Source organism: Leptonychotes weddellii, chromosome 8 (assembly GCF_054177405.1).
Source record: "Leptonychotes weddellii isolate Sample4059 chromosome 8, ASM5417740v2, whole genome shotgun sequence".
NCBI lineage: Eukaryota > Metazoa > Chordata > Mammalia > Carnivora > Phocidae > Leptonychotes > Leptonychotes weddellii.
The window spans coordinates 22,964,927-22,977,297 of record NC_138376.1 but is presented as its reverse complement, the minus strand read 5'-3'; the positions used below and the strand labels follow the sequence as shown (position 1 = coordinate 22,977,297).

Here is a 12,371-nt window from a genome sequence, read left to right as displayed (position 1 = left end):
GGGCACGTTCTGCATGGAGCACTGGGTGTTATGCACAAACAATGAATCATGGAACACTACATCTAAAACTAATGATGTAATGTATGGGGATTAACATAACAATAAAAATTAAAAAAAAAAAAGAACTCCCCATATCAAACACCCATAAACTTTCCTCCTTCCAGCCCCAAGCCCAACTTTAAGGAATTCTGGTCATAGCATGCATTCATTCATTCATTCATTCATTCCTCTAACTATATTCCATGAATGCCTCTGGGCCAATCTTTGTGTTAGGCCTGGTAATCATTTAATGCCAGAGACACAGCACATGGCTGTGTCCTATTGTCCTATGCTTGTGTCCTATTGTCCTATGTCCTATATCGTCCTAATGCTTGCCATCTGACAGGAAAGACAGACAATAAATAAAAATATAATAATAGAAATACATTATATATTGCTGTTACCTATTGCTAGATAACAAAAAATCTCCAAATAATACAACCACCTTTATTCCCTCTCATTGTGTGGGTCAGCTGGGCCCAACAGCAGCTCTTTTGCTCTGTGTGACATGGCCTGGGGTTACAGTCATCTGAAGATCTGAATGGCCGAGAATATTCCAGAATATGTTGCCTCTCAGTGGGGAGTGCACTGAGGCTGTTAAATGCTGCTTGCTGCCATTATGGCCTGTTGGTGCCATCTGGTGTTAATCCGGGTCTTGAAGACTAACAAGCTTAGGGAGAAAAGAGAAACCAATAGAAGCCCAGCTGGTGCTGAATATTGCTTTGTATGCTCTCAGGACTTCTCCTTCAGTTGTCCAAACTCAGCTCTGCCTTTCTCTGAAAGAGGATAACACCCTCACTGTTTTCTCTCTCTCACCCCTTTAGCCAGCCTTTGCTGGTCTCCCCCCATGATCCCTCAGCATCGTCACCTGGACCTCCTTCCACCAACCACCAGACAGGAGCAGGAAAGGACCCTGGGACCAAAAACAACACCCTGGAGCAGAAACTCAAAGCCTTCCCTCCCCTCAAGTCCCAACCCATCCACCCACAGAGCACAGGGCACCCCTGAAAGACAGGTCCTATTACCTCTTCCTCCAGGCCAGGCAGTGGTCACAAACACAGCACCTTCTCTCCCTAGCTGTCTGGATCCCCACCTGCATGAGCACCTGTGCCCCAGGGCTGCTGTCTGCTTGCCAGTGTCGCTCAACTACAGACACTGAGCCCAATTGCAGCTCAGCCTCCTCCCTCCCCTAGCCCTGAGCCAGCAGCTCCTAACCGGAAGGCACATCAGAAAGCTCAGGGGACCAGCAGGCACAGTCTAGAAAAAGAGGGCTGCAGCGGGGTCTGTACATGACCTGACTCAGGAGCGCCCCAGGCTCACAGAGGCCTGACCTTGCCCTCCATCCTCCCCCCTAGCCCAGGCTCCCAGGCTACACTTGACCTTCCCTGCTCCTTCTTGGTCCACTTGCACCTGGAATCACAGGTCTTCCCCAAGTGTGCTTGGCTATGGCTGCCAGGGCCTTCCTGCCCCAATCCTAGCAGGGATTCCACCAGGCAATACAGGCAGAGCCTGTAACAATCTTCTTGTAAATGAGGTCCAGGGGGTTCTCGAGACCACAAGCCTGAGACTGTCTGTCCACCCTCTGCACCCTGAGACTGGCACTGCCCCCATCTCTCCCCCACCTCCCACATGGAACCCTCCTAGACGGCCCCCTCCCCTTTGAATGCCTGTTCCGTTGATATGCTAGGCCAGCTCAGTAGTGGAGGAAATCCTATTAAGGCTAGTGAGCTGAAATCATTTGTTTCTGGACATTAAAATTTAAAGCAGAATTTGAGAAATTGGCACACGACTTTCATACTCTTTCTCCAGTAAATGTCCCAATGGCATATGAGGCAACCATTTCTACCCCATAGAATCATAACTGATGTTCACTCTGGGAGGGCCACCCCAGAGGACATCAGGAACATCTGCAGAACTGCATGGACCCTATCTCTAGTTGTGACCTGGTTTCAGGCCCTCAGTGTGGGGTAGGGTGACTAACCATCCCAGTCTGCCCAAGACCAAGGGCCGGCTTATAAACAAATTAGGTTCAAGAGTGAGAAATCAGTTGCCCTCCATGATGGTCACACAGAAGTGGTGAAATCAACAGAAAGACCCCAGGTCCTGCACACCCCACACACCCCATTGTTTCCCTGTTTCATGCATTGCCTTGTTCTTTGCCCAAACACAAAACTCTGTCTATCCCTTTTCATCTCCCCTCAAGCAGGCTGATTACACAGGAAACTTTTTTTTTTTTTTGAGGAGGCTTCATGCCCAGCGTGGAAACCAACATGGGGCTTGAACTCACGACCCTGAGATCAAGACCTGCGCCGAGATCAAGAATCGGAAATTTAATCGAATGAGCCACCCAAGTGCCCTACATGGTAATCATTCTGACCATCCCTTCCTCCAAATGTACAGGGCAGTGAGAACCACAAGAAAGCGAGCTGACTCAAGGAGGGCAACATGAGGCCACAGGGCACAGACAGAATGCCCTGCCCTAAATGGTCCCTTGGTCTGTGCCCTGATGGGCTGGACAGGACCAATCAGGGAGGCAAAATACAATCAGTGGCCACAGCTATCCTGAGAATGGCCTGGCCCTCTCTTCCCAATGGTCATATGCATGTACTCTTGCATATGACCCACAAGGACACTCCAGGAAGCATGGGGCATGTGATGGGACCCAGGAAAGAGTACAGGTAGGAGTGACCCTGAGGAACATCTTGGGAGACAGGTCCTGGAGGAGCAGTTTGATGGGCTTCAAAGTGGACCAAAGGTAACCAGCTGTGCTCAGGACACATCTGTGTGTTGTAAGTGGGACCTCTTAAGGGGACATCACAGGCAGGGCTCTGGCACCTTCCATTGACCCCTAGGTGGAGCCTTGTGAGTCTTTTTCTTGGATTCCTCATGATGGCTGGAGAAGTTAGAGCAGGTGTAGACTGGAATGAAATGGAGTCATCATCTTTTGTCTGGATTCCTCCCCAGTGTCGAACCCTTCCCCACTAAGTCTTGGACCCTTTCCTGCTTGTGTCGCTCTGATCCCATGATCACCTGGGCCCTCTCCAGTCAGCACGTGGTCCCCATGCATCACGCTGGGATGAGTCCTGCTGAACCTGAGACTAGAGAGAAGTATGGACAAGCTCAGAGCAGGGAGCCCCAGCCCACACTGCCAATCCTCACCCAGAGCAAGGAGACACCTGCTCACCACTCACGGGCCCTGGGGACCCTGGCTTTGAGCAGGGCTAAGGGTGAAGATGCAGACGTGGCTCCCAGCCCCTCTCACCATGACTTTCAGCTCCTGTTACAGAAGCTTGTCGTCCCTCCAATCTGTGCAGAGGAAGACATGAGGGACCCCATGTCCCAGGCTCTGATCCCACCCACTGGCCAGATTTCTCACCTGGGCTCCCACAGCTGCTGATGACTGACGTCTTATTCTTGGAGAAAAGACACACGCAATGATGACAGTAAGAAAAGCAAGTAAGAAAAGCAGCAACAGCAGGCAGATGGTTGTCCGTCCATGCTGGTGCGCCAGGGCCTTTCCTGGAAAAAGGCCTTATATTAACCTGGGTTCCCCAGGACCACGGGCCTGCTCTCCTGTCCACCCCCCCCCGGCTCCTGACCCGACCAGAGTCAGAACCCCCTCCATGATCACCCAGGTTTACCCAAATGTACAGGGTGTGCAGTGTGGCTCCCTGTGGCTTCCATGTGGCCAGCGAACCTCTGCTCCTCTCCCTGGGGAATCCTTATGGCCCCCCACACCTAGTAGGTCCTATTCCCACCAGGCAGGACTCCCCTAAACTGCTGGGCATCCTGGCTCAGGGGTTCCTGATCCTGAAGCCAGGTCAGAGCGATATTCCCCGGAGAGAAACTGAAAGCCCAGCATGTTGGGGGACCATGCTCTCCAAGGCTGGCTAAAGGTCACATTCACTGTTGGGGACACTGAGGAGAAAGCCCAGAGCCAGTGAGGCACATGGCTGAGCCCTGTTCCCCTCTACAGAAGACAGAAGTGGGCTGCTTCTCCCACCTTTCCACCTCTGGCTGGAGCCCTCATTGACCCCAGACCTTCTCCAAGTCTGTTCTGTGCCCTGGAACCCAAATTCCTTTGGACTGGCAGGAGGATGGGTCTGGGATCCAGGGCTCACTCTCTTGAATCTGTGTGTTGATGTTGAGGAGAGGGTGTGAAGGGTGGGCTCTTGGGCTGAGGGGACTATAAGGGAACTCTTTGTGACAAGGAGGCTGGGGTTCCTCTCCTGCCTGACACCCACCTCCTCTGGTTCAACTTTATGTAGGAGAGTCCACTGTCTTCCTGGACTATTGACCTGGGAAAGCACATTTCCATTCCCACTTGCTTGGTGTCTTTATCCAGATGCTGTAACAGGACGGGCAGATCACAATACAGTGCACCAACAGAATATATGTGCATCCTTTAGGACAGGGAGGGCTTCCTTGGACAGGGTTGTTGGGGGGGGCTCAATGGATCTGGGGGAGAGGAAGACCCCTGCTCCAGGGTTATACCTCGTCTGCCCAAGAAGCCCATCCAGGGTTCCAGATATTTCTGCAGGCTTCCCCGAAGCTCTCCGTGCATATGGGTGAGGAATCCTGGCTTTGAAAGCCATCTGCATCCCAGGACTTCTTGATTTCCATAGCCAAGGTATGAATGGAGGGCGAGGGAACTGTCCATCCATGGGCCTTCAGGTCATAGGAGAGAAAGAGTTCCCCATCTTAGTGGAAATGCTCAAAGCCCTGGTGCTCTTGTCTTCTCAGATCTCGAGCCCCAGACCTCCTGGAGGGAATGCATGTCTGCCTCCAGTCAGCAGTGACTTCTCCCATCCTGTGTCCCTCTGCTTTCCCTGCCCCAGTGACAAACTCCTGCCAAAGGGGTCCAACCTGCTCTCCTCCAGGTCTTCCCTGTGCTGGCTCAGTAATGGCCACCTTGAGCTGAAATGCACAGACCGTCGGTCCTCACCCCCACCCCCAGCCAACTCCAGTGAGAAGAGACATGTCCCTCCTCTCTGCCCTGAACTTCACTGGGAATGGTCTCCCATCCTTCTTGCTCTGACGCCACTGTCATTTCCTTTCTGTGCCTGCAGGCCAGGATGTTTGCCAGAGTCATTCTGAGGCCCTTCCTGGTCTCTCTCAAGTCTCTGGTCTCTGTGTCCCAGGACTGCTCCTGCCCACAGTCCCTGAAGCTGTGCCACATCTCTCTCAATGTCATGGTGCAGGAAGGCCTGACCATCCAAGCATCCCTCAGTGAAAAATCTCTGATGCACAGATCCATGCGGGGACACCCCTGTGAGGTTATAACAAAGTCCTTGGGATCCTATGGGGCAGGGAGGAGACCACAGATGAAACTGCTTTCTGGAAGTAACCGCACGTCAAATGTTTCTCAGAAAAGCTCTGCTGGATGACATGATACTTTATGGGGTAAACCTAAAAGACTCCACCCCCAAATTGCTAGAACTCATACAGCAATTCAGGAAAGTGGCAGGATACAAAACCAGTGCACAGATATCAGCTGCATTTCTATACACTAACAATGCGACTGAAGAAATAGAAATTAAGGAAGAGATCCCATTCACAATTGCACCAAAAACCATAAGATACCAAGGAATAAACCTAACCAAAGAGGTAAAGGATCAGTACTCTAGAAGCTACAGACCACTTATGAAAGAAATTGAGGAAGACACAAAGAGATGGAAAAATACTCCATGCTCATGGATTGGAAGAACATCGTTAAAATGTCTACGCTGCCCAAAACAATCTACACATTCAATGCAATCCCTATCAAAACACCATCAACTTTTTTCACAGAAATGGAACAAATAATCTTAAAATTTGGAATGAGAAAAGACCCCGAATTGCCAGGGGAATGCTGAAAAAGAGAACCAAAGCTGAGGGCATCACAATGCCTGACTTCACGCTATATTACAAAGCTTATAATCATCAAGACAGGTTGGTACTGGCACAAAAACAGACACATAGATCAGTGGAACAGAACAGAGAACCCAGAAATGGACCCTCAACTCTATGGACAACTAATCTTCAACAAAGCAGGAAAGAGCATCCAATGGAAAAAAGAGTCTCTTCAGTTAATGGTGTTGGGAAAATTGGACAGCCACATGCAGAAGAATGAAACTGGACTATCTCTTACACCATACACAAAGATAAACTCAAAAGGGGAGAATGACCTAAATGCGAAAAAGGAATCCATCAAAATCCTAGAGGAGAACACAGGCAGCAACCTCTTCGACCTTAGCCACAGCAACTTCTTCCAAGACATGTCTCTAAAGTAAGGGAAACAAAAGCAAAAATGAACTATTGGGACTTCATCAAGATAAAGAGCTTCTGGACGGCAAAGGATACAGTCAACAAAACTAAAAAGCAACCTACGGAGTGGGAGAAGATATTTGCAAATGATATAACAGAAAAAGGGCTGGTATCCAAGTTCTATAAATAACTTCTCAAACTCAACACCCAAAGAACAAATAATCCAGTCAAGAAATGGCAGAAGACATGAACAGACATTTCTCCAAAGAAGATTTACAAATGGCCAACAGACACATGAAAAAATGCTCCACTTCACTTGTCGTCAGGGAAATACAAATCAAAACCACAATGGCATATCACCCTACGCCAGTTAGAATGGCTAAAATTAACAAGACAGGGAACAAGAAATGTTGACGAGGATGCAGAGAAAGGGGAACCCTCCTACACTGTTGGTGGGAATGCAAGCTGGTGCAGCCACTCTGGAAAACAGTATGGAGGCTCCTCAAGAAGTTAAAAATGGAGCTACCCTACGACCCAGCATTTGCACTACTGAGTATTTACCCCAAAGATACAGATGTAGTGAAACCCCAATGTTCATAGCAGCAATGTCCGCAATAGACAAACTGGAAGGAGCCAAGATGTCCTTCAACAGATGAATGGATAAAGAAGATTTGGTTCATATATACAATGGAATATCATTCAGCCATCAGAATACCCACAATTTGCATCAACATGGATGGAACTGGATGGTATTATGCTAAATGAAGTAAGTCAAGCAGAGAAAGAATATAAGGAATAAGGGGGTGCAGAGATGGGGTAACTGGGTGATGGGCATTACGGAGGACATGTGATCTGATGAGCACTGGGTGTTATACAGAATTAATGAATCATTGAACACTCCATCTGAAACTAATGATGTACTATATGTTGGCTAATGGAATTTAAATTAAAAAGAAAAAAGAAAAGCTCTGCTGTCCTGAGCTGCTTGAAGTCTTGAGCATGCAGAAAATGCCCCTGTGCAAGGGACAGGAAGGATGCTTTCCAATGCAGGAAGAGAGGAGAGGGGGCAGGAAGGAGAGGGAAGAAGGAATGGCAGAGGGGTGTGGGGGAGATGGGCAGACATGCAGGACAGGAGCCAGGGGAGGGAGGCACGGGCTCCTGTAAAGAGGTGAAGGTAGGAGGTCAAGGGGTGAGGCTGGCCTGCAGAGAGCAAGGGAGGGGCAAGAAAGCCACGGTGAAACAGAGGTCTTGTCAGCAGGGAGGGAGGGACAGTGGGCACCCAAGGGTGAGGGATCCATGACCAGAGCTGCCATGGTGCACAGGGGGTTAGTGTGGAGTGGAGAGCCAGGGGCTGCTGCCTGTAATGAAGGCTCATCAGGGACATGGTGGGGCCATGGGAGGGGAGGGGCAGTGAGGCAGAGTGCTGTGGGGGGGATTGTGACCACAAGGGATTTAGGATAAGCCAGTGCCCCTGGGGGAGGGGAAGGTGTGGGCCTAGCCCCAAGTGGAAGAGTATCAGGGTGAGGCCCCATGTGGGGATGGGCTGGACCTGCCAGTGTTCCCTGGGGAGAGGCAGTAGGCAGGGGTCTCAGAGCAGAAGGGCAAGGAGCCCAAGTGTAGTCTGTATTTTTTTTAAGAATTTTTTTTTAATTTATTCATTTGCGACACAGAGATACAGAGAGAGAGAATATGAGCAGGGGGAGAAGCAGAGGGAGGGGGAGAAGCAGGCCCCCTGCTGAGCAGGGAGCCGGATGCAGGGCTCAATCTCAGGACCCTGGGACCATGACCTGAGCCGAAGGCAGACGCTTAACCATCTGAATCACCCAGGCACCCCAAGTGTAGTCTGTATTAGAAAGGAGGGGGAGGAGGGGCAGGGAGCTGTGGTCGGGCTCCCTGCTCAGCGGGGAGTCTGCTTCTCCCTCTGACCCTCCTCCCTCTCATGCTCTCTGTCTCTCATTCTCTCTCTCGCAAATAAAATCTTAAAAAAAAAAAAAAAAAGGAGGGGGAGGGGTCCTGGGATCATCGAGCTCCGCATCGGGCTCCCTGCTCCTCGGGAAGTCTGCTTCTCCCTCTTCCACTCCCCATGCTTGTGTTCCCTCTCTTGCTGTGTCTCTCTCTGTCAAATAAATAAATAAAATCTTTTTAAAAAAGAAGAAAAAGAAAGGAGGGGGAATGGAAGAGAAAATAGAACCAAAATGCCATGGTGCACACCTTGGGGAAGGACCTGCATGGTGGGGGTGGTTCTGGGAGTGGGGGCAGGTCAGACCCCCAAAGGGTTAAGGGTGTCATCCAGCAGAGGTCGGGCAGGCTTGGGGGAAGGCTGGCTGGAGCGAAAGGCAGGTGCTAACCATGTAGCAGGAGCAACCAGTTTGGGGACTAGTTGTCAGGAGTGAGGCCCACTGGGGTCAAGGAACCAAAGGAGGGATGAGGGCCAAGGATCTGGACAGTTGGACCTGGAGCAGTTTTCTGGTTGGTGGGGGAGACGGCAAGAGGCAGCAGGGGAGAGTAGTGCTGAGGGCCTGGGAATGGGAGACTGGGTGCCCTGAAAAAACTTAATTACAGGCTGACAGGAGAGGAGGGGGTGTGGGCTGAGAGCCTGGAGGAGGCGTGCTGACTGCAAGGGGCCCATGGGAGGAGCTCCTGAGAGAGGAGAGCTTGGTGAGGGCCAGGCAAGTGGGCAAGGGTGCAGGCAGGCAAGGGGCCCTGGAGGAGGGGTGCAGAGGGACCAGGGAGACCCGGAGTCCAGCCCACAGGGAGAGTGGAGGTCACAAGAGGGTGAAGGTAGGCTGAAGGAGTGGGGACAGGGTGGTGCTGGGTGATGGCCCAGGATGAAGGCGGGCCCAGGGCAGGTGCCTGCATTGGAGGGGAAGGAGGGGGAGGATCTGCCAAGACAGAGGACAAGTCTATACACAAGGAGCTGAGCACCCTGCTGCAGGGCTCCCCTTGCTGAGGGCAGGAGGGCAGTGGGAGGGAGACCCTCTGGGCAAAGGGCCCTCTCAGAAAGTTAGAGTTGGGAAAAGTGGGGGCGCGAAGAGTCCTGGCCAGAGGGCTCCTTGTGGGCAATGGTCCATGAGGGGAAGAGGTGAGATGCGGGTGGTGAGGACCAAGAAGGGGATCAGAGAAAGGAAAGAGAATGGCAGGGAGGGGGGGCATAGGAGTTCCTGAGGGGAGATGAGGAGATGGGAGAAGGGGCCTTGAGCTGTGGTGGCAACAGTCCCCCCACCCCCCACCCCCCGCCCCTGTACCACTGGGTAGAAGACATGGGCCCTGCAACACTTACCAAATCCCTCCCAGACCTCTGGGCCTTCCCTGGGCTTTAGTCAGCCAGACTGAACCCCATGCATCTGCAGAGCTCCCCAGCAGAAAGGCAAACCTGGCCTGAAGCAGCTGGACACACTGTCCCCATGGCCGTGACTCTGCCCACCTCGCTGTGGCCCTCGCAGTGGAGGGCTCAGCACCGCAGCTGAGAATCAAGGCCAAAAATACAATCTGAAGGAAACTGTTGGCCACGCCCCTTCATGCTGAGAAGAGACAACCCATCATGAGCAGGACATGAGCTTAGCTGGTGACCACTGAAGTCCCCTAAGTTCAGGGCCCAGGGACACAAACCAGGAGCACCAGAAAACCTGCTCCACCAGGCCTGGCACCAGAAGCAAAAACTGCCAGAAGGCTGGAAGCCAGAGATTCCAGATCCCCAGCAGGGTTAGATCTGGGGGCAGTGCAGCCAAATGCTGCAGGGACAGGCTCTGGGCAGGTGAGGGTTAGGGCCCCAACCTCAGAGGCTTCAGATCCCTAGGGCCCAGAGCAGCTCAGACGTTCTTGCACTCCTGTAGAAATGAAATTTAACAGTACATCCAAAAAATGATTAACTACCATAACTGGGATTTGTTCCTGGGTATCAAGGGTGATTCAATATTTGCATATCAATCAATGTGATACATCACATCAATCAGAAAAATGATAAGAACCATATAATCATTACAGTGGATGCAGAAAAAGCATTTGACAAAATACAACATATATTCATGATAAAAACCCTCAACAAAGTTGTTTTAGAAGGATCATATCTCAACATTATTATTTATTATGGTTGTATATGAAAAACCCACAGCTAACATCATCCTTGATGGGGAAAAACTGAGAGCTTTCCCCCTAAGATCAGGAACAAGATAAGGATGTCCACTCTCACCACCTTTATTCCAGATAGTACTGGACTTCCTAGCAACAGCAGTCAGATAAGAAAAAGGAATAAAAAGCATTCAAATAGGTAAGGAAGAACGAAAACTTTCACTATTTGCAGATGACATGATACCGTATATAGGAAACACAAGACTCCACCAAAAAACCACTAGAACTGATGAATGTATTTAGTAATGTCACAGGATAGAAAGTCAATGTGCAGAAATTTCTTGCATTTCTATACTCCAATATTGAAGCAGCAATAGAAGAAATTAAAAAACAATCACATTTAAAATTGCACCCAAAATAATAAAGTACTTAACCAAAGAGGTGAAAGACCTGTACTCCAAAAACTATAAAACACTGATGAAAGAAATTGAAGATGGCACAAAGAAATGGAAAGACAATCTATGCTCATGGGTTGGAAGCAAAAACACTGCTAAACCTGAAGTAAATAATACATTATATGTTTAAAAAAGAAGAAGAAGAAGATAGCAGGAGGGGAAAAATGAAGGGGAGGAAATCGGAGGGGGAGACAAACTATGAGAGACGATGGACTCTGAAAAACAAACTGAGGGTTCTAGAGAGGAGGGGGGTGGGAGGATGGGTTAGCCCGGTGATGGGTATTAAAGAGGGCACGTTCTGCATGCCGCACTGGGTGTTATATGCAAACAATGAATCATGGAACACTACATCAAAAGCTAATGATGTAATGTATGGTGATTAACATAACATAATAAAAATAAATAAATACTGCTAAAATGTCTAACCTACCCAAAGCAATCTACATATTTAATGCAATCCCTATCAAAGTACCAACAGCATTTTTCACAGAGCTAGAACAATCAATCCTAATAATTTGTATGGAACCACAAGAGCCTAAATAGCCAAAGCAATCTTGAAAAACAAAAGCAAAGCTGGAGGCATCACATTCCAGACTTCAAGTTATATTACAAAGCTGTAGAAGGATCATATCTCAGAGTCCTGTAGTCATCAAAATGGTATGGAATTGGCAGAGTTAAATAGAACAGAGTAGAAAATCCAGAAATAAACCCACAATTATATGGTCAATTAATCTTTAACAAAGCAGGAAAGAATATGCGATGGGGAAAAGACAGTCTCTTCAACAAATGGTGTTGGGAAAACTGGACGGCAATGTATAATAAGAATGAAACTGGACCATCTTCTAACACCATACACAAAAATGAACTCAAAATCAATTAAAGACCTCAATGTGAGGCCTGAAACCATAAAAATCCTAGAAGAGAACACAGGCCATAATTTCTCTGACACTGGGCACAGCAACATTTTTCTAGGTATGTCTCTTGAGGCAAGGGAATGAAAAGTAAAAAAAAAAACTATTGGGGCTACCTCAAACTTAAAAGCTTCTGCACAGGGAAGGAAACAACGAAACTAAAAAGCAACTTATGGAATGGGAGAAGATATTTGCAAATGATATATCCAATAAAGGGTTGGTAACCAAAATATACAAATAACTTATACAATTCAATGCCCTGAAAACCAATATTCCAATTAAAAAATGGACAGAAAACATGAACAGATATGTTTCCAAAGAAGACATCCAGATGGCCAACAGACACATGAAAAGGTGCTCAACATCGCTCGGCATCAGGGAAATGCAAATCAGAACCACAATGAGATACCGCCTCCCACCTGTCAGAATGGCTAACATCAACAACACAAGAAACAACAGATGTTGGTGAGGACGTGGAGCAGAAGGAACCCTCCAGCACTGCAGTGGGAATGCAAACCAGTGCAGCCACTGTGGAAAACAGTATGGAGTTGCCTCAGAAAATTAAAAATAGAACTACCATATGATCCAGCGATTCCGTTACTTGGTATTTACCCAAAGATTATGAAAACACTAATTCAAAAAGATATATATA

General features: G+C 49.0%; 1 protein-coding gene across 1 annotated transcript; it reads right to left on the bottom strand.

Moving 5' to 3' along the window:
* Positions 1-1,037: 1,037 nt before the first annotated feature.
* LOC145722899 (MHC class I polypeptide-related sequence B-like) lies at positions 1,038-4,603 on the bottom strand. The gene is given in 3 exon segments (XM_081827537.1): positions 1,038-3,558; positions 3,681-3,929; positions 4,534-4,603. Coding segments are annotated over 3 exon segments (558 nt in total). The 3' UTR covers positions 1,038-3,319.
* Between the last annotated feature and the right edge of the window lie 7,768 nt (positions 4,604-12,371).